At 43.1% G+C, this 18,181-nt stretch overlaps 1 protein-coding gene across 1 annotated transcript in view; it reads right to left on the bottom strand.

Moving 5' to 3' along the window:
• Window positions 1-2,244: 2,244 nt before the first annotated feature.
• Window positions 2,245-18,181, bottom strand: part of LOC116986702 (serine/threonine-protein kinase TBK1-like) — a 71,397-nt gene continuing 55,460 nt past the window's right edge. The window contains exons 17-21 of the mRNA XM_033042278.1: window positions 16,616-16,717; window positions 12,120-12,216; window positions 9,240-9,343; window positions 5,739-5,810; window positions 2,245-3,811 (exon numbers count right to left, since the gene is read on the bottom strand). Coding sequence (XP_032898169.1) covers window positions 3,778-3,811; window positions 5,739-5,810; window positions 9,240-9,343; window positions 12,120-12,216; window positions 16,616-16,717 — 409 coding nt within the window. The 3' untranslated portion in view covers window positions 2,245-3,777. The remainder of the gene's footprint in view (window positions 3,812-5,738; window positions 5,811-9,239; window positions 9,344-12,119; window positions 12,217-16,615; window positions 16,718-18,181) is intronic.

Here is an 18,181-nt window from a genome sequence, read left to right as displayed (position 1 = left end):
AGGAGGGAGAAGGGGGGGGGGGGGGGGGAGAAGGAGTGGAGACACTTTTAAGAAACCAGACAACTTTTACTAAGCCAGAGATACACAGCTGTGAAGTTTAGCAGGCATTTAACATTACCTATCGGGTTTCCTTGGTTCTGAAAACTCGTGCTTACGTTTTTTCCCCCCCAATGAGCCAATTAAAATGCCCAGTCAGCAAAGGAGATTGCCTACGGCTATCTCGACTACCTACAACGACATGGCGACCCCACTACCACTGCACTACGAGTTCAAAAGTATTGATTTTCTCCATGCTGGCCAATTTTTACTCGCAGAAAAATTTTCAGCTTGTTGAAAAACTTTCCTCGACCAAACTGAGGCCACTAGTAGTAACCACTATGCGGGAACTCCTCTCGACCATGAAGGAGACTCACCAGTGACCATCTACGACCATGTGTTGGCCATGCTACGGGCTTGGGTGAGCGCAAACTCTCCTAAACTCGCAAATAAGGTCGCCAGGCCCTTAAAGGAAATTGTATGACATTTTTTTGGAAATGCTGAGACTGAGTTCAAGTTGAAGAAGAACTTTTCTTCGATTATTGAACTTAATCAACATTAAGTTCAACAGTTTCAGATCAAAACCTCTCTTCCCCTTTCCCAAATGTATCTGTTTATAATGATTCTATTATTTATACTTCCATCTCTTAGGCTCTGAAGCCTTCAGATGTTCCACTTTGTTTTGTTGCATCATTAGCACATATGGAGATACGTGGAGGGGCAGGTAGTGTAGAGAAGGCAGGGATTCTGCAGAAGGACTTGGACAGGTTGGGAGAGTGGACTGAGAAGTGGCAGATATGCGTTTTGGTAGTAGGAATAAAGGCGTAGAGTATTTTCTAATCGGGGTGAGAATTCAGGAACCAGAGGTGCATGGGGACGTAATTTGCAAGTCGAATCGGTAGTAAGGAAGGTGAATACAATGCTAGCATTTATTTTGAGAAGGCTAGAATACAAAACCAGGGATGTAAAGCTGAGGCTTTATAAGGTGCTGATCAGACTGCATTCGGAGTATTGTGAGCAGTTTTGGGCCCCATGTCTGTGGAAGGATGTGCTGGCTCTGGAGAGGGTCCAGAGGAGGTTTACGAGAATGATCCTTGGAATGGTTGGGTTAACATATGATGAGTGTTTCTTTTTTTTTTTTTTTTTTAATATTTTATTTTATTAGAAGTAAGTACAGTCATATGGCACCAAAGTGCCTAATATATATTTTCATAATACATTTTATGTACAACTTCTTTTTTTTTTTTTGTTACACTGAAAAAAGATTAGAATAAGAAAAAGAAGTTAGATAGTAAAGGATAGAAAGATGTGAAATATATAGTGTGTGAAAAAAGAAAACGAGTAAATGAAGAAAGTTGAGAGAGAGAAGAGAAAAGAAAATAAAATAAAAAAGAAAAGGAGATCATTATTTATAATCTTGACCAACCCTCGTCCAGTCCTGAAACAGTTATTTTTTACAATTGTGTTGCACCATATGATTCCAAAAAAACGACGAATGGAGACCAACTCGTTATGAATTGGTCTGATTTATCCATTAGGAGGAATCGCATTTCCTCAAGATGAGCGATGTCCAACATACTTGCAATCCACATTTTAAGCGTTGGTATTGATGTACCCTTCCAAAATTTAAGAATTAATTTTTTTGCTATTATTAAACCATAGTTAAGGAGTAGATTTTGAGATGTGTTCAATTTATTCCCATCTTCAAGGCACTGTGCCTGTACCCGCTGGAGTTTAGAAGGATGAGGGTGTCAAGTTATTTTTATAATAAGGCTCGTACAACGACGTAATCGGAGTCGGAGTCTGTCTTTATTTAGCAACGCTGTACAGCAGCAGCAGGCGCGTGTGCATACCCGGGCATTCCCTCACACACCCCCCGGTAACCACGTCACATCCGGTTACGCCCACAGCACCAACTTCAGGCCGGATGCCGTTACTGCATTCCTTACACTATTATTCCATAATACCACAGAGGGGAGACCTCAATTAAACTTACAGAATAGTGAAAGGCCTGGATATGGGGAGGTTGTTTCCACTGGTGGGATAGGCTAGGACCAGAGGTCATAGCCTCAGAATTAAAGGATGTTCATTTAGGAAGGCGATGAGAAGGAATTTCTTTCGTCAGAGGGTGGTGAATCTGTGGAGATTGATAAGTTCTTGATTTGTAAGGATGTGAAGGGTTATGGGGAGAAGGCAGGAAGCTGGGGTTGAGAGGGAAAGAGAGATCAGTCATGTTTGAATGGTTGTGTACACATGATGGGCCGAATGGCTTAATTCTGCTCCTACAGCTTGTGAACCATCATCCATTTGTCATTTCATCTCCCTAGCCCTTTTGTTCTTTTCCGTTCTCTTCCATTTTCCCACATCAGGAATCCCCAAATGCCCGGTCAGCAAAGGAGATTACCTACGGCTACCTCGACGACCTCCAACGACATGGTGACCCCACTACCACTGCACTACGAGTTCAAAAGCATCGATTTTCTCCATGCCGACCAATTTTTACTCGCAGTAAATTTTTCGGCTTGTTGAAAAATTTACCTCGACCAGTAACCAGAATCCCCAAAACCGTCACATCTCTAACCTCGTTCCACTTCTGGTGGAGCTGTTTCTCTCCTTTCAGATGTTGAGCATTTCCAGCATTTTTGTCCTGATTTCTATCAACTCCAATGTTGTCTTTAAATCATCGTAAGTTATTTTCTGTTTTAACAAGGGAGTAGGGAGCAAAAGTGAAAAAAGTGAAGTTAGATCATTCATGATCTGATTGAATAGCAGTGCAGGCTCAAGGGACTGAATGGCCTTAATCTGTTTCATGTACTTTTCCCAATGCAGTTTTTGCTATAAAGATCAGCGCTGTCCTGGTTTGATTGTGGGCTACGTTATCTGATCGGCACCATGTGTTAACAATCTGCCAACTTGGCACAAAGCTCTCCAGTTCAATTCTTGGAATGTGGAATTGAAGGCATGGCAGTGTTGGCCCCCAATTGTGAACCCAAACTGATGATAGTGGCCAAAAGAGCAGAGGGTCAAACAGCAACCAGGGACTGGGGATCCGTGATCCAGTAGACACAATCTTCTTCAGCAGTAAGGCAATCAACGTTGTTGAGTGAAGGTAGGTGCGACTTGAGTACATCTCCGATGTTGTTTGCGTCCTCAGGCACTGCATCATTAGAGCTACAACAGATCTGTGGACATTCAATTTACAAAGTGTTGGTGCAACTCAACAGGTCAAGTAGCATTTCTGGAAGGACTGCACTGTCCATTAAAAGACTAGGACAGGTACTGAGGTAGAAGAGTAGCCCCTGATCATACTGAATAGTAGAACAACTCTGGATCCTTCTGTCCACACTGGTTCCCAAAGTTGAAAAAATGGGTCAAAATATTTGGAATGACAAATATACACACAAATTTAAATTAGACATAAGTTCCGATCTTGCTCTCGTTCACACACACACTTTCTAGAATTGTTTACATATCCAATGCATTTCCCATTATTCCCAATTTTTTTACATATCCTTAAACTGGGAGAAAGGTAAAATGGGTTCCTAACATTTTTGCTCAGTTTATATCACGACGACTCAAACAGGAAGTGTGAATCTTTTGTCTCGGCATTCTTCAGTAATACAAATACATGTCCAGTTTTTAGTGGGATTCCAGTCCGTCCCATGGTGATGTTTTATAAAGTCACAGTACAACTGTCTGGCTCGTCCTTCTCTCCTGTATCTCATCTTCAACGCCCAAACCTTAGATATCTTGAGGTTTCTGACCATCACTCAGGCTAGTGACAAAAATACACTTAGTTACTTCGAACATGTCAAAAATAACATTGTCTAATCTAATAGATAATAAAACATCTGGCACATTTGGGACTTTGATCTTGTGGAAATGGCAGATTTTCTGGCTGTTCTTCATATTAATTGCCCAACATTTTAAATTAGTATTTTAGTTTAGTTTAGAGATACAGCACGGAAACAGACCCTTCGGCCCACCAAGTCCACGCTGACCAGTGATCCCCGCACACACACACACACACAAGGGACAATTTACAATTTTACCAAGCCAATTAGCCGATACATTTTTACGTCTTTGGAGTCTGGGAGGAAACCGAAGATCTCGGAGAAAACCCACGCAGGGAGGACGTACAAACTCCATACAGACAAGCATCTGTAGTCAGGATCGAACTCGGGTCTCTGGTGCTGTACGGCAGTGGCTCCACTGTTACGTCACCATGCCACCCTTTTCTATGATGTTGCATTGTATTTTAATAAACCCTCAAGTAAACTCAGTAAGTTTCTGGGGGGAGTGCAGGAACAGAGGCCCTGGTGACCAGAGGATCGGTGCCAATCGGGGAAGTGTGGGGGCCAGTGGGTTTTCTGCAAGCCGGAGCCCTGGTGAATCTCTGGGGAGCATGGGAGCACTGTTCAGTGACACAATACAGTACACATATTCTGTCCTGCAACACATAGTGTGCTATAATGGAGGTATGGAACAAGCTGCCAGAGGAGGTAGTTGAGGCTGGGACTATCTCAACATTTAAGAAACAGTTAGACAGGCACATGAATAGGACAGGTTTGGAGGGATATGTGTGGGCATGTGGGACGAGTGTAGCTGGGACATGTTGGCCGGTGTGGGCAAGTTGGGCTGAAGGCCTGTTTCCACACTCTATCACTCTATTCTATGCCTATTATAGGTTATTTAATCCAACAACACACGACATTCACAGAATGCTAATACAAAATACTTACAGAAACATAACACCCATTGTTGTTATGCACAATATAGGGGAGCATTCTAGCCAGTAATGTATAATATATTTAGGATTGTTACACCCAGAAATATAGTCCATGTACATATAGAAAATGTAAGTAGTTATTACATCTAAGGTGGAAGAACATTTCAAAATATTTAGATAGACACAAAATGTGTGTGAACGAACGGGAGGAAATGGATAGCTTTTTCAACGTACTAGCGTGAGCACAATGGCCTCCACCTTCGGTTGATTATGTTCTTGGACTGAGAGCCAACACTGGTTGGTAAGGGAATGGTGATGATCAAGAACGGTTTGTTTGTGTATAAGCAGCAGAGATGTAAATGAACTGAAGTATACGTCATTGAAAATAACCCGGCCAGAAAGCATTGGTGCAGCAGAGTAAGGCAGCGGTAGGTAGGGTTGCTGGCTTACAGGTGATCCTGAGTACAGGTGACATGTGTGTGTAGTTTATGTGTTCTCCCTGTGACCACGTGGGTTTTCTCCAGGTGATCCGCATTCCTCCCCATTCCAAAGGCATGCAGTTTGTGGGATAATTGGCTTCTGTAAATTGCCCCCAGTGTGTAGGATGTGGAACAGGCGTAACATAGAACTAATGTACAGGTGATCCTATGTCAGTGTGGACTCGGTGGGCCAAAGGGCCTGTTTCCACACTGTATCTCCAAACATTAGGATATTTACCTGTAAGTCTATATCAGCACAGATAAGGGCTTCAGGGCAAAGAGCTGATAGGGCAGAAACAGGTGGTTTAGTCATGAAAATGGTAGGCCTGGCCTGGCTTCAATCAATATCAAAGCTAAGCATTCTAGATAAGCCTGAGTCTGTCTGGAGAATGGGGATGGTATCAACATGAAAGACTGGAATCAGCACTCTGGCTTCATCGCTCCAGTGTTCACAATGCATTCAAACAAGTTTGAAGATGAATGGTCATGGTCACCTTTGGATGGTCATGTTATTCTGCTGGAGTTCCTTCGTTACATGTTCTATCTCCTGCTTCAGCTGCTTCATCCTGTTGAGAAAAGAAACATCTTCAAAGCTCCACACCTGAATCTTTAAACCTTCAATGAACGGTATCAAGGATGACCCCTTTGCAGAGTTCACATCAATGTTGCGATCAATAGAGGGCAGCACCATAGTGCAGTGGTGGAGTTGCTGCCTTACAGTGCCAGAGACCCGGGTTCAATCCTGACTATGGCTGCTGCCTGTATGGAGTTTGTACGTTCTCCCCGTGACCTGCGTGGATTTTGTCCGAGATCTTCGGTTTCCTCTCACACTCCAAAGACGTACAGGTTCGTAGGTTACTTGGCTTTGTATAAGTATATAAAAAGCTGCCCCTGGTGTGCGTAGGGTGGTGAGAATGTGCGGGGAGCGCTGGTCGGCGCAGACTCGGTGGGACAAAGGCCTGTTTCCACGCTGTATCACTAAACTAAACTAAAAAAAAACTAAATAGCAATTGGAAGTAGCTTCAATCATAACTTTCAAAAAAGAATTCGCAAAATAATTGAAAAAAATGAATTAAAAAATGTAAAGAACGAAGAAGAGCAGTGAACTGGGGACTAATTGGATAGAACCTCCCTGGAGATGATGAACGAAACAAGCTCCTACTCTGCTGCATGGCCTTAGGACTAAGAATGTGATTAGTAGGCACACACTGTAGGACTACGGTAGAGTAATAATGTTACCATTAGCAACATATTACACAGGTCTAGTAATTTCGTGCTATTTTGGCCTCAAAGCAACTAGCTTGATTGCTGTCCCAATTTTAACTCTTGCTACCACTGAGACACCCTTTGTTTTAATAATTCCTCTCCTACCTTCCCACCAACTGAAAACCTACTTGCATCTCTCTTTCTCAGTTAAGTTTAGAGATACAACCTTCTATGCTTCAAGGAGATAAACCCTGGGCATAATATAGAGGGCACAATTGCTTCATCTTCCATGCTTTCCAAGGCTCATGTTTCACAGAGTTTAGTTTAGGTTAGAGGTACAGTGTGGGAGAAGGCCCCTCGGCCCACCGAGTCCGTGTCGACTAGTAATCACCCATACACTAGTTCTATCCGCACTAGAGGGTCAATTTACAGTGGCCGATTAACCTGCAATCCTGCACATCTTTGGAATGTGGGAAGAAACCAGAGTACCCGGAGAAAACCCATGTGGTCACAGGGAGAATGTACAAACTCCATACAGACTGCACCTATAGTCAGGATCAAACCCAGGTCTCTGGCACTGTAAGGCAGCAACTCTACCGCTGCTCCACTGTGCCATCCACAGTTCTGATGGAGAGTTGCAGACACAAAACATACAGTAGATTGTTTCTCTTTTTGCTCACACTATCTAACATGCTGAATTTTCCCAACATTTCTGTTTTAGTTTCAGATTTCCAGCAGACAGCTTTTTGTATTTTCAGGTTAACATTTCAATTGTCTTTCTAATTGCCCTCTAGTGCATGTTAGCCTTCACAGATATGTGTACTCTTCCGTGGATTGTCACCTTGTCGTGGTGGAGAAGCTTGTGTGGTCCTGAGATCCTGAGAGCGATGCCGTCTGGAGCGTTGCTCCTGGTAGGGCCACCCATGGCGGTGAGGTTCGAGGGGGAGGTCCCTGACAAACAGCAATCCAACCAAGACCTCAATGGTGGAACAGGCGGAGGACGATGGCTGACCTTAGTGGAGCGTCACAACAGCTGGGAAGGCGGATGAAGGCTGCAGCAGAAAAGGGTCCCATGTCATCTTGGGTCCACGGCACTGGATCCTGACGCAGATCTGTCAAGGACCATGTGGTGGCTGTCTGTGCACCAGTCTCCCCAAGTTAAACAAAGTCACGCACAGGCCTCCTCCATAGAGAGGACAGTCATACTTGTTTCGAGTGACCGCCGATGATGACGAATGAGATGTGTACAAGGAGCAACGTAAGGAGAATTGAACACCAACATTTCCCAATCTCTCAACAATCTCTCTACTAAATGCACAATATATCAGTTTTTTCCTTTACGTTTTTTCACATTATTTACAGTTTTTGCACATGCATTCGGTTTCTGCAAATCCTCTTTTGCAGAACTACTACATGTAACACCACTACTCAAATATTGAGGGTCAGCTGCATATTATCAAAACATAATAAACTGACACATATGAATTTTAGACAGCTGCAGATTTCTGTAGGGAGGCGAGGAGTGACAAGCGCATAAGTACATCCAACGCAGAAATGCACAACATAGGGATTAGCTCTTTGGATCACAATGTCTTTGCCGAATATAATGCCAAGTTAACTAATCTCATCTGCCTGTACCTGATCAATGTCTGAAGAAGGGTTTCGGCCCGAAACGTTGCCTATTTCCTCCGCTCCATAGATGCTGCCGCACCCGCTGAGTTTCTCCAGCATTTTTGTCTACCTGATCAATGTCCCTTCATTTCCTGCATATCCATGTGCCTACTAAAAGCCTCTTAAATACTACTATTGTACCACCTCCAGCATCATCCCTGGTAGTGTGTCACAGTCATGCCCCTGTCCCACTTAGGAAACCTGAATGGAAACCTCTGGAGACTTTGCGCCCCACCCAAGGTTTCCGTGCGGTTCCCAGAGGGTTTTGTCAGTCTCCCTACCTGCTTCCAATACCTGCAACCTCCGGCAACCACCTGCAACCTCCGAGAACCGCACGGAAACCTTGGGTGGGGCGCAAAGTCTCCAGAGGTTTCCGTTCAGGTTTCCTATGTGGGACGGGGGCATCACTCACCACCTCTGTGTAAATAACTTGCCCTGCATATCTGCTCACTTTAAAGCTCACTCTGACATTTCCACCATGGGAAAAAGGTTTTGACCGTCTCAAGTTTGTGTTTATTGTCATTTAACCAACTACAGTGAAATTTGATATTCTACCCTATCTATGCCTCATAACATTATATACTACTATCAGGCCTCCCCAAACTTCTGTTCAAGAGAAAACAAACCAACATAGATACAAAATGCTGGTGTAACTCAGTGAGAAAGGCAGCATCTCTGGACAGATGCTCTCCAGCCCACGGCCTGTTCCGCTGAGTCACCCCAAGGTTTTGTGTCTATCTTTGGTGTAAACCAGCATCTGCAGTTCCTTCCTACAGAAAACAGTCCAAGTTTGTCCAACCTCTCCTTATTACTAACAGCCCCTAATTCAGGCAGCATTTTAGTAAACCTCTTCCGTACCCACTACAAATCTTCCTGTGATGAGCCGACCTGAACTGCACGCAAATGCTGCCTGAACAACCTGAGCAAAGCCTTACAGAATTGCATCATGACTTCCTGACTCTTATACCCATTGCCCCAATTCGAGGAATTGATTTGAAAGATGCCATGGACAAATATTGAAACAATAATCAGTTAATAAATCCATGCAACATTATATTGATACATTCTGCACAAAATCTCATGTTTTCCTTCACTCCTCCAGACATGTTGGTCCCCACCTGATGGCCATTTCCATGCATTTCTGGTCAGGGTAGACAGTTGAAGCTGTTGATTTGGTGGTGGATTGGTCTCCTTCGACCTTCAAGGGAATCTGATTGTACATCTGCAATCAAGAAAGAAAGTACAGATTTGGAAGCATTATGCAAGTTGGGAAATTAAATAAGATGCCATCAGCGCTGTAAGCAATACTATCTTCCAACACTACTCCTTATTTATATAAAACATGTATGAAACAGGCTAGGAAGCTCAACATCCATGTCAAAGTTTGTAGTTCACACTGGACCTCCTCACACATCTGACATAACAACATGCCAAAGGTGATTGAATATTTGAAGCTTAAAGGGAAAGAGAGAGGAGAGGACAAAGTGCTTTGGGTTCTACACACTTCAATATAATAGGCTTGGAGATGAGATCCTTTGCAAGAGATTAAATAGACTAAAAATGACACAGGGATGGTCAAGCAGATTTGAGAGCTTTTAACAAAATTGCTGAAAACATTCATCAGGTCAGACAGCATCTGTGAAACAAAATACAAATTTATTTCAGATTAAAGACTCTTGACAGGTGTCTTCAACCCTGTCTCTCTTTCCACAGATGCTACCTAACCCGCTGCATCCAGCATTTTGTTTCAGATTTCCAACATAGTTTTTTTTTGCTTTTTGTAAAAGCTTTTCACTTTTCATCTCTCCAGCAGTATGAATATTGATTTCTCTGACTTCAAGTAACCCTTGCATTCCCTTCCTTCCCATTCGTCCCCCACCCAAGTTGTAGCAGCCTCAAAGTAGTCTTGTTGAGTCTTATTATCTGTACATGTTCTCACCCAGGCCGCAGCTAACAAGGAAGTCATTGTTTCCTTTGTCATCATTACTTTTTTTGCATATCTTTCATTACTTTCCTCTACATCTCTCTAAATCACTGTCTATATCTCTCGTTTCCCTTTCCCCAGACTCTCTTTTGAAGGGTCTCGATCCGAAACGTCACCCATTCCTTCTCTCCAGAGATGCTGCCTGACCCACTGTTACTCCAGATTTTTGTGTTTATCTTCGGTTTAAACCAGCATCTGCAGTTCCTTCTTACACATTTGAAGGGACCTCTTCCCTCTATCCAGCACCACAGTTGGAACCAAAACAGAGGAAAGCAAGACATCTTTATTACCACTCTCCCACTCACAACAGTTTAAAATTTATGTATTAAAAGTACATTGGGAAAACAATTTGATCAATTTTAGACATGGAAAACTATTACATTTATAGCTCCAATATTAGGAGCTATTTATTTGTATAGTGTGGGAGTTACAGCTATTTCTGCCAAATATTTTAATGTTTGACTGATCAATGTATAAATTTCTATTTAAATTTCACTAGTTTCCAAATAAAACAAGGATAAAATTCCAACACTCAACCACTCACTCTCTACATTCCATTCTTACAGCAGAACAGGTCGCAATTTAAATATAATATTTTGACTTCATAAATGGAATCTCTCTCATATGCCACTGGTCATATCTCATGTTCCACCCAGCACATTTGAATCTTGCACTTTCCTTGCTTTTGCTCAAATTTGCCGATTTATCTCCTTGCGAGATGAGGAGACTTTCACACTATTTCTAACTCATTGTTCCCCAGGACAGACGTGTGGAGTGTGATGTCCTGCACTCTTCCTCCCCCTCCTGTCCAAGTCTCAAGTATTCCAATACTTAGCTGCAGGGAGGCCAGGAATGCAAGTGAAACCTTCTGGTTTTAGGAGTCAGCGCCATACCATATCACCTCCATTGGAGAAGAATGTAATGGTGTTGTCATTAATGGTCTGCTAGAGAGCAAGGTGAAAGCACCATGAATGCAAACTGCTCAATGATTTGCACTGCTCCACTAGACTTGGCGAATCAACCTCACGGATCTGGTTACTCTAGCTGCATAAAAACACCCAAACAACCTCATCACAAAATGTTACCTACAATATACAGCATCCATTAACTAACATGGTCATTGTTAATGATGGCCTGTTAACCTCACCGGTCAAAAAAAAAAAAAATCAGTGTTAAATCTGAATTCCTTCCAATCTTTATATCTGCAAATGTATTATTTTCTTCTCCTCTCAAAGTTTCTGCCCATATATGATTTAACACAAATTCATCCTCTTCCTGTTTTATCTCGTTAATTAATGAGCTTAATACTCAGAGCTTCAATAAATCCTGTTATACTCTCAATGCTATTATTGCCTTGACACTCCAGCAGCAAATTATAGCCCAAATATATTGCCAGTGAACATCAGGATCCAGGAATGCGTGGGTTAACATACGGTGAGCGTTTTATGGCGCTGGGCCTCTACCCGCTGGAGTTTAGAAGGATGTGGGGGGACCTGATTGAAACTTACCGAATAGTGAAAGGCCTAGATAAAGTGGATGTGGGGAGGATGTTTCCCACTAGTGGGAGAGTCCAGGACCAGGGGCCATAGCCTCAGAATTAAAGGACATTCCTTTTGGAAGATGAAGAGGAATTTCGTTAGTCAGAAGGGTGGTGAATCTGTGGAATTCAATGCCACAGAAGACTGTAGGGGCCAATGGATATATTTAAGGCAGAGATAGATTCTTGATTAGTACAACTGTAAGGGGTTATGTGGAGAAGGTAGGAGAATGGGGTTGAGGAGAATTAGATCTGCCTCTTTGATTGAATGGCAGAGTAGACTTGATGGGCTGAATTTGCCTTTTAATAAGTATCGCCATAGATTTCTGTATTCCAGCCATTTCTACCACTGTTTAAATTATAATGATGTGGAGGCAACTTAAATTTGATTTTATGGGACAGCAACTCTTATCATCATTCATATGCTTTAAAACGATTCAACTGGTGAATTCAGCAAGGTCTCAAAACTGTACATACATTGTTCAGATAAGCTCCACAGTTCTCCAGATCACAATGGAGGCTCTCACACTGTTCACCAAAGGATCTCAGTTGTTTCCTGATGTCACAGGCAGTCCTGTAAAAGATAATCGTAGTTTTAGATCCAAATTAGACATTTGGATACATACATTTTTTGGTCATATATTTTTTCTCTCTTATTCATCATTTTTATCCCTAAATGTCTTTAATCAGATTATTAATTGGGGCAGATATTAAATATTAGAATGGTGAATCTGTGGAATTCTATGCCACAGAAGGCTGTGAAGGCAAAGTCAGTGGATATACAGTATTTAAGGCAGAGATAAATAGATTCCCGATTAGTATGGGTGTCAGAGGTTATGGGGAGAAGGCAGGAGAATGGGAATAGGAGGGGATGATAGATCAGCCATGATTGAATGGCAAAGTAGACTTGGGCCAAATGGCCTAATTCTACTCCTATCTCTTATGATCTTATGATATTCTTAGGATCCTAGGTTCATGGTCTGTTATTATTCCACCCCAAAACCATCGCCTTCCATTTATCTCCTTACCCCTGGCTTTACATTTCACACCTCTCTTCTTATCATCCAGCCTTTTCATCATCACATAGCGTGGAAAAAGGCCTTTTAGCCCAACTTGCCCACACCGACCTCCATGCCCCATCTACAATAGTCCCACCAACACATGTTTGGCCCATATCCCTCCAAACCTATCCTATCCATGTACCTGTCTAAATGTTTCTTAAATGCTGTGATAGTACCAGCCTCAACTACCACCTCACCAGCACGTTCCATATACCCACTACCCTTTGTGTAAAAACGTTACCTTTCATGTTCCTATTAAATCTTTCCCCCCTCACCTTAAACTTATGTCCTCTGGTTCTCCTGCTCTGGGTAAAATGATATATGGTCTTGTACACCTCTATAAGATGACCTCATCCTCCTGCGCTACAAAGAATAAGTCCTAACCTGCTCAACACCTCCCCATAGCTCCGGCCCTCAAGTCCTGGCAACATCCTTGTAAATCTTTCCTGCACCTTTTCCAGCTTAAAAACATCTTTCCCAGAACAGGGTGACCAAAACTGAACACAATGTTCTAAATATGGCCTCACCTTGTCTATTCATCTCTGGTTTTGTCCAACCATCTGTCAATCAAATCCCCCTCATTTGTTTCCACTTGCCTGGCTTTGAACTGTCCCACCAATCTTCCAGCTTTCTGCCCTCCATAACAAGTCTGAAGAAGGGACGGCCACGGTGGCACAGTTACTGCCTTGCAGCGCTGGAGACCCGGGTTCGATCCCGACTACGGGTGCGTGTGTAAGAAGGAACTGCAAGATGCTGGTTTAAACTGAGGATAGACACAAAAAGCTGGAGTAACTCAGTGGGACAGGCAGCATCTCTGGAGAGAAGGAATGGGTGACGTTTCGGGTCGAGACCCTTCTTCAGTTTGAAGAAGTCAGAGTCTGAAGAAGGGTCTCGACCAAAAATGCCACCCATTTCTTCTCTCTAGAGATGCTGCCTGTCCCGCTGAGTTACTCCAGCATTTTATGTCTATCTGCAGTGTAAACCAGCATCTGGGGTATAATATGATCCGACTCCAAGTGCTGTCTGTACGGAGTTTGTACGTTCTCCCCGTGACTTGCGTGGGTTTTCTCCAAGATCTTCCGTTTCCTCGCACATTCCAAAGGCGCACAGGTATGTAGGTTAATTGGCTTGGTGTATGCGTAAATGTGTCCCGAGTGGGTGTGTAGGAGAGTGTGCAGGGATCGCTGGTCAGTGTGGTCTCGGTGGGCCGTAGGGCCTGTTTCTCCGCTGTATTTCTAAATTAAAAAAACTAAGATCCCAAACCGAAATGTCACCTATCCACGTCCTCCAGAGATGCTGCTTGACCCAGGGTTACACCTGCACTTTGTGTCTTTTTTAGTAAACTAGCATCTGCAGTCCCTCTGTCTACCATTACCTCCCTAGTTCCCATTCACTCGAGCTCGTCCATTTCTCAAAGCTGGAAAGAGCGCTGAGAAGATTTATGAGGATGTTGCCAGAACTCGACAGTCAGAGCTATTGGGAAAGATTAATCAGGTATTATATACCATATTAATCCCAGCAGCACAGTGATCTTACAGAGATATACAACACCATGATGGAAATACACAGGATAAATGCTCAGTCTTTTACCCAGGGTAAGGTCATAAAGAACAAGAGGACATAGGTTTAAGGTGAGGGGCAAGATTTAATAGGAACCCAAGGTACAATTGTTTCTCTTGAGGGTGCTGGGCATATGGAATGAGCTGCCAGAGGAGGTGGTTGAGGCCAGTGTGGCCACATTTAAATGACGTATGAACAGCTACATGGATAGGAAAGGTTCAGAGGGATACGAGGTAAATGGGACTCACTTAGATGAGCATCTTAGTCAGCATGGATGAGTTGGGCCAAAGGGGCTGTGTCAATAGACAATAGGTGCAGGAGTAGGCCATTCGGCCCTTCGAGCCAGCACTGCCATTCATTGTGATCATGGCTGATCATCCACAATCAGTACCCCGTTCCTACCTTCTCCTGACTCCATATCCCCTGACTCCGCTAGCTTTAAGAACCCTATCTAACTCTCTTGAAAGCATCCAGAACATTGACCTCCACTGCCTTCTGTGGCAGAGAATTCCACAGATTCACAACTCTCTGGGTGAAAAGGTTTTTCCTCGTCTCTGTTCTAAATGGCCTACCCCTTATTCTTAAAACTGTGGCCCCAGGTTCTGGACTCCCCCAACATCGGGAACATGTTTCCTGCCTCTAGCATGTCCAATCCCTTAATAATCTTCAATAAGATCCCTTCTCATCCTTCTAAATTCCAGACTATACAAGTCCAGCTGCTCCATTCTATCAACATATGACAGTCCCGCCATCCCAGGAATTAACCTTGTAAACTTATGCTGCACTCCCTCAATAACAAGAATGTCCTTCCTCAAATTTGGAGACCAAAACTGCACACAATACTCCAGGTGTGGTCTCACTAGGGCTCTGTACAACTGCAGAAGGGCCTCTTTGCTCCTATAACTCAACTCCTCTTGTTATGAAGGCCAACATGCCATTCGCTTTCTTCACTGCCTGCTGTACCTGCATGCTTACTTTCAGTGACTGAGGACCCCCAGATCCCGTTGTACCTCCCCCTTTCCCAATTTGACACCATTCAGATAATAATCTGCCTTCCTGTTTTTGACACCAAAGTGGATAACCTCACATTTATCCACATTAAACCGCATCTGCCATGCATCTGCCACTCCCCCAACCTGTCCAAGTCACCCTGCATCCTCACAGCATCCTCCTTACAGTTCACACTGCCACCTAGCTTTGTGTCATCTGCAAAATTGCTAATATTACTTTTAATCCCTTCATCTAAATCATTGATGTATATTGTAAATAGCTGTGGTCCCAGCACCGAGCCTTGCGGTACCCCATCAGTCACTGCCTGCCATTCTGAAAGGGACCCGTTAATCCCTACTCTTTGTTTCCTGTCTGCCAACCAATTTTCTATCCGTCAGTACCCTACCCCCAATACCATGTGCTATGTGTCCATACCCTGGGTCTATACCCATGTGCTCCATGTGTCCATGCTGTATGACTCTAATTTGGTGAAATCCTTGTCCTTTTCCAATCCTGATCTATTTGTATCCCACATTTTCTGTCATTGTGCCACCCGAAGCTGTGCCTTCAGTTAACTTGGTCCAAGCATTAATTCCCTTTTCACACCTCTGTATTTAAAGGCTTACAACGGCCATTGCGTTCATTGATTGAATGGCTCAACATTCATGAGTTCATTGAAAGAACATCTGGGCACTTCCATAAGTCAAAGGTGGATATCATGATCCATATGAATGTAACATTATTAACAATCTTTCACAAATTCTTGGGGCTCCTCAACAATAAGGTGATGGTGGTTTGTCAGAACCTCTCGTTCGTTGCTTTTAGAGAATGGTCTCTCCTGTATGGAGACCTTCACGCAATAACATTGGAAATCCACTCGCTGCTAGTCCACTAGTTGCCTATTACTGCATATTGACATAAAAAACACAGTAAATACAAGAAATACTCAGCTGATCAGGCAGCATCTGTTGCATTACTTCAGTAACCTGAAGCATAGCTGACCTGCTGAGTATTTTTAGCGCTTGAAGCATTAGATTTACAGCATCTACAATATTATATTTTTGGACCTTTTATGAAAACTTGGATCTAGCGCCATCTCCAAGTCAGTCTATCAACTCTACGCTAACACTGTCAGACGCTAACACTAAAATGATCCTTGATCACTAAGTCACTTATCTCAAATGGTCTCTGCAACATCTCAGCTCACCATCAATTACCAACCCTTGCCCACATATCCCAACCAGACCTTCCCAACACTTATCCCATCTGAGTAACCAAGTTGTCCAACAGGTCTTTACTTATTCCTTTGGCTAAACAAGTCAGCTCTGGGTGGCAATGGGTTTACACACTTTAGTTACGTACCTCATCCAATCTTTTACACACGTCAGTAGCTTCTTATATTTCTGTTCAGCATCCTCTCGAACTAACGCCAGCACTTTCTTGGCATGAATCCCCATGTTGAGTCTGGAACATCAAGGAAATACTAAGAACAGGTTATTTTGACCAAAAGATTGATACCATAGGTGCAAAGTTCAGATCACCAAGATTGGAAAGAATCGAAGACAAGTTGTCAAACATGTAAAACATTACGAGTTTCTGAAGTTAATATTTTACAATCTACGTCACGTAATGTACTCTAAACTCATCTTGTGTTCATCAGCCCAGTAAACACAAAAAAGGACAGATATTACAAGGAAGTTAAATTAGATCTTTATAAATGACTGGTTAGCCATCATGAAATATTGTGTCCAGGCTGGGGAGCACACTGAAGAAAGTCATGATCTTGGGAAAGAAAGTAATGACCTTGGAGAATGCACAGAGATACCTCACCAGGATAAGTTCAGCTCAGTTTAGTTTATTGTCACGTGTGCCGAGCTACAGTGAAAAGCTTTGGTTGCGTGCTCACCAGTCAGTGGAAAGACAATACATGATTACAATCAATCCATTTACAGTGTATAGATATATGATAAGGGAATAACGTTTAGTGCAAGGTAAAGCCAGCAAAGTCTAATCAAGGATAGTCCGAGGGTCACCTAAGAGGGTTAAAGCCCTGTCCCACGGTACGAATTCATTCCAAGAGCTCTCCCGAGTTTGCCCTGATTCGAACTTGGAGATTTACGGTTATGGCCACTCGTCGGTACTCGGGGCTCTCGTCGACATTTTTCAAGGTGTTGAAAAATCTTCACGGGTCTTCCGGTGCATACCTGCTGTTAGCGAGTCTTCCCGAGTACATGCCGTTAATGTTACGAGCCGCTAAGAGACGTCCCCGAGCTCCGACATACCCGCTACGTTCATTCTCCATGCTTACCACGAGTTTGATTTTTTTTAAACTCGGGAGAGCTCTTGGAATGAACTCACACCGTGGGACAGGGTTATCACCAAGTGGTTCAGCACTGCTCCCTGGTTGTGGTAAGATGATTCAGTTGCCTGTTAACAGCTGGGAAGAAACTGTCCCTGAATCTGGAGGTGTGGGTTTACACACTTCTATACGTTTTGCCTGATGGGAGAGGGAAGAAGAGTGAGTGGCCTGGGTGCAATGAGGGACTTTAGTACAAGGGAATGACGATAGAGTTTGGGAATAATCTCTTTAAAGGTTAAACAGAGGTATAAAAGGAGAGTTACCATGTTCGGAAATATGAGAGGCTCTGACAGGATTGGTACAATCTATTTGTATTGCTACGATAGTAACCAGTAACAAGAGGGCAGAGATTTTACATTATTGTCAGAAATCCAGGAGAAAATGAATCCAATGTTACTTCACAGAGTGAATAGTTTGAATCTAGTATTCACTCCCTGGGAGGTCAGAGGAGGCTGATTCAAAAACCCTCAGAAGTGAAATGGGATAAATTTCAGGAGTATGGGGAAAAATTAGAGGACCAATAAGATAGTCTGTTCGAACGGCTGATTCAGGCATAGGGTTCCGTGTTA

Source organism: Amblyraja radiata, chromosome 24 (assembly GCF_010909765.2).
Source record: "Amblyraja radiata isolate CabotCenter1 chromosome 24, sAmbRad1.1.pri, whole genome shotgun sequence".
Classification (NCBI taxonomy): Eukaryota; Metazoa; Chordata; class Chondrichthyes; order Rajiformes; family Rajidae; genus Amblyraja; species Amblyraja radiata.
This window is presented reverse-complemented; position numbering and strand designations above follow the sequence as displayed.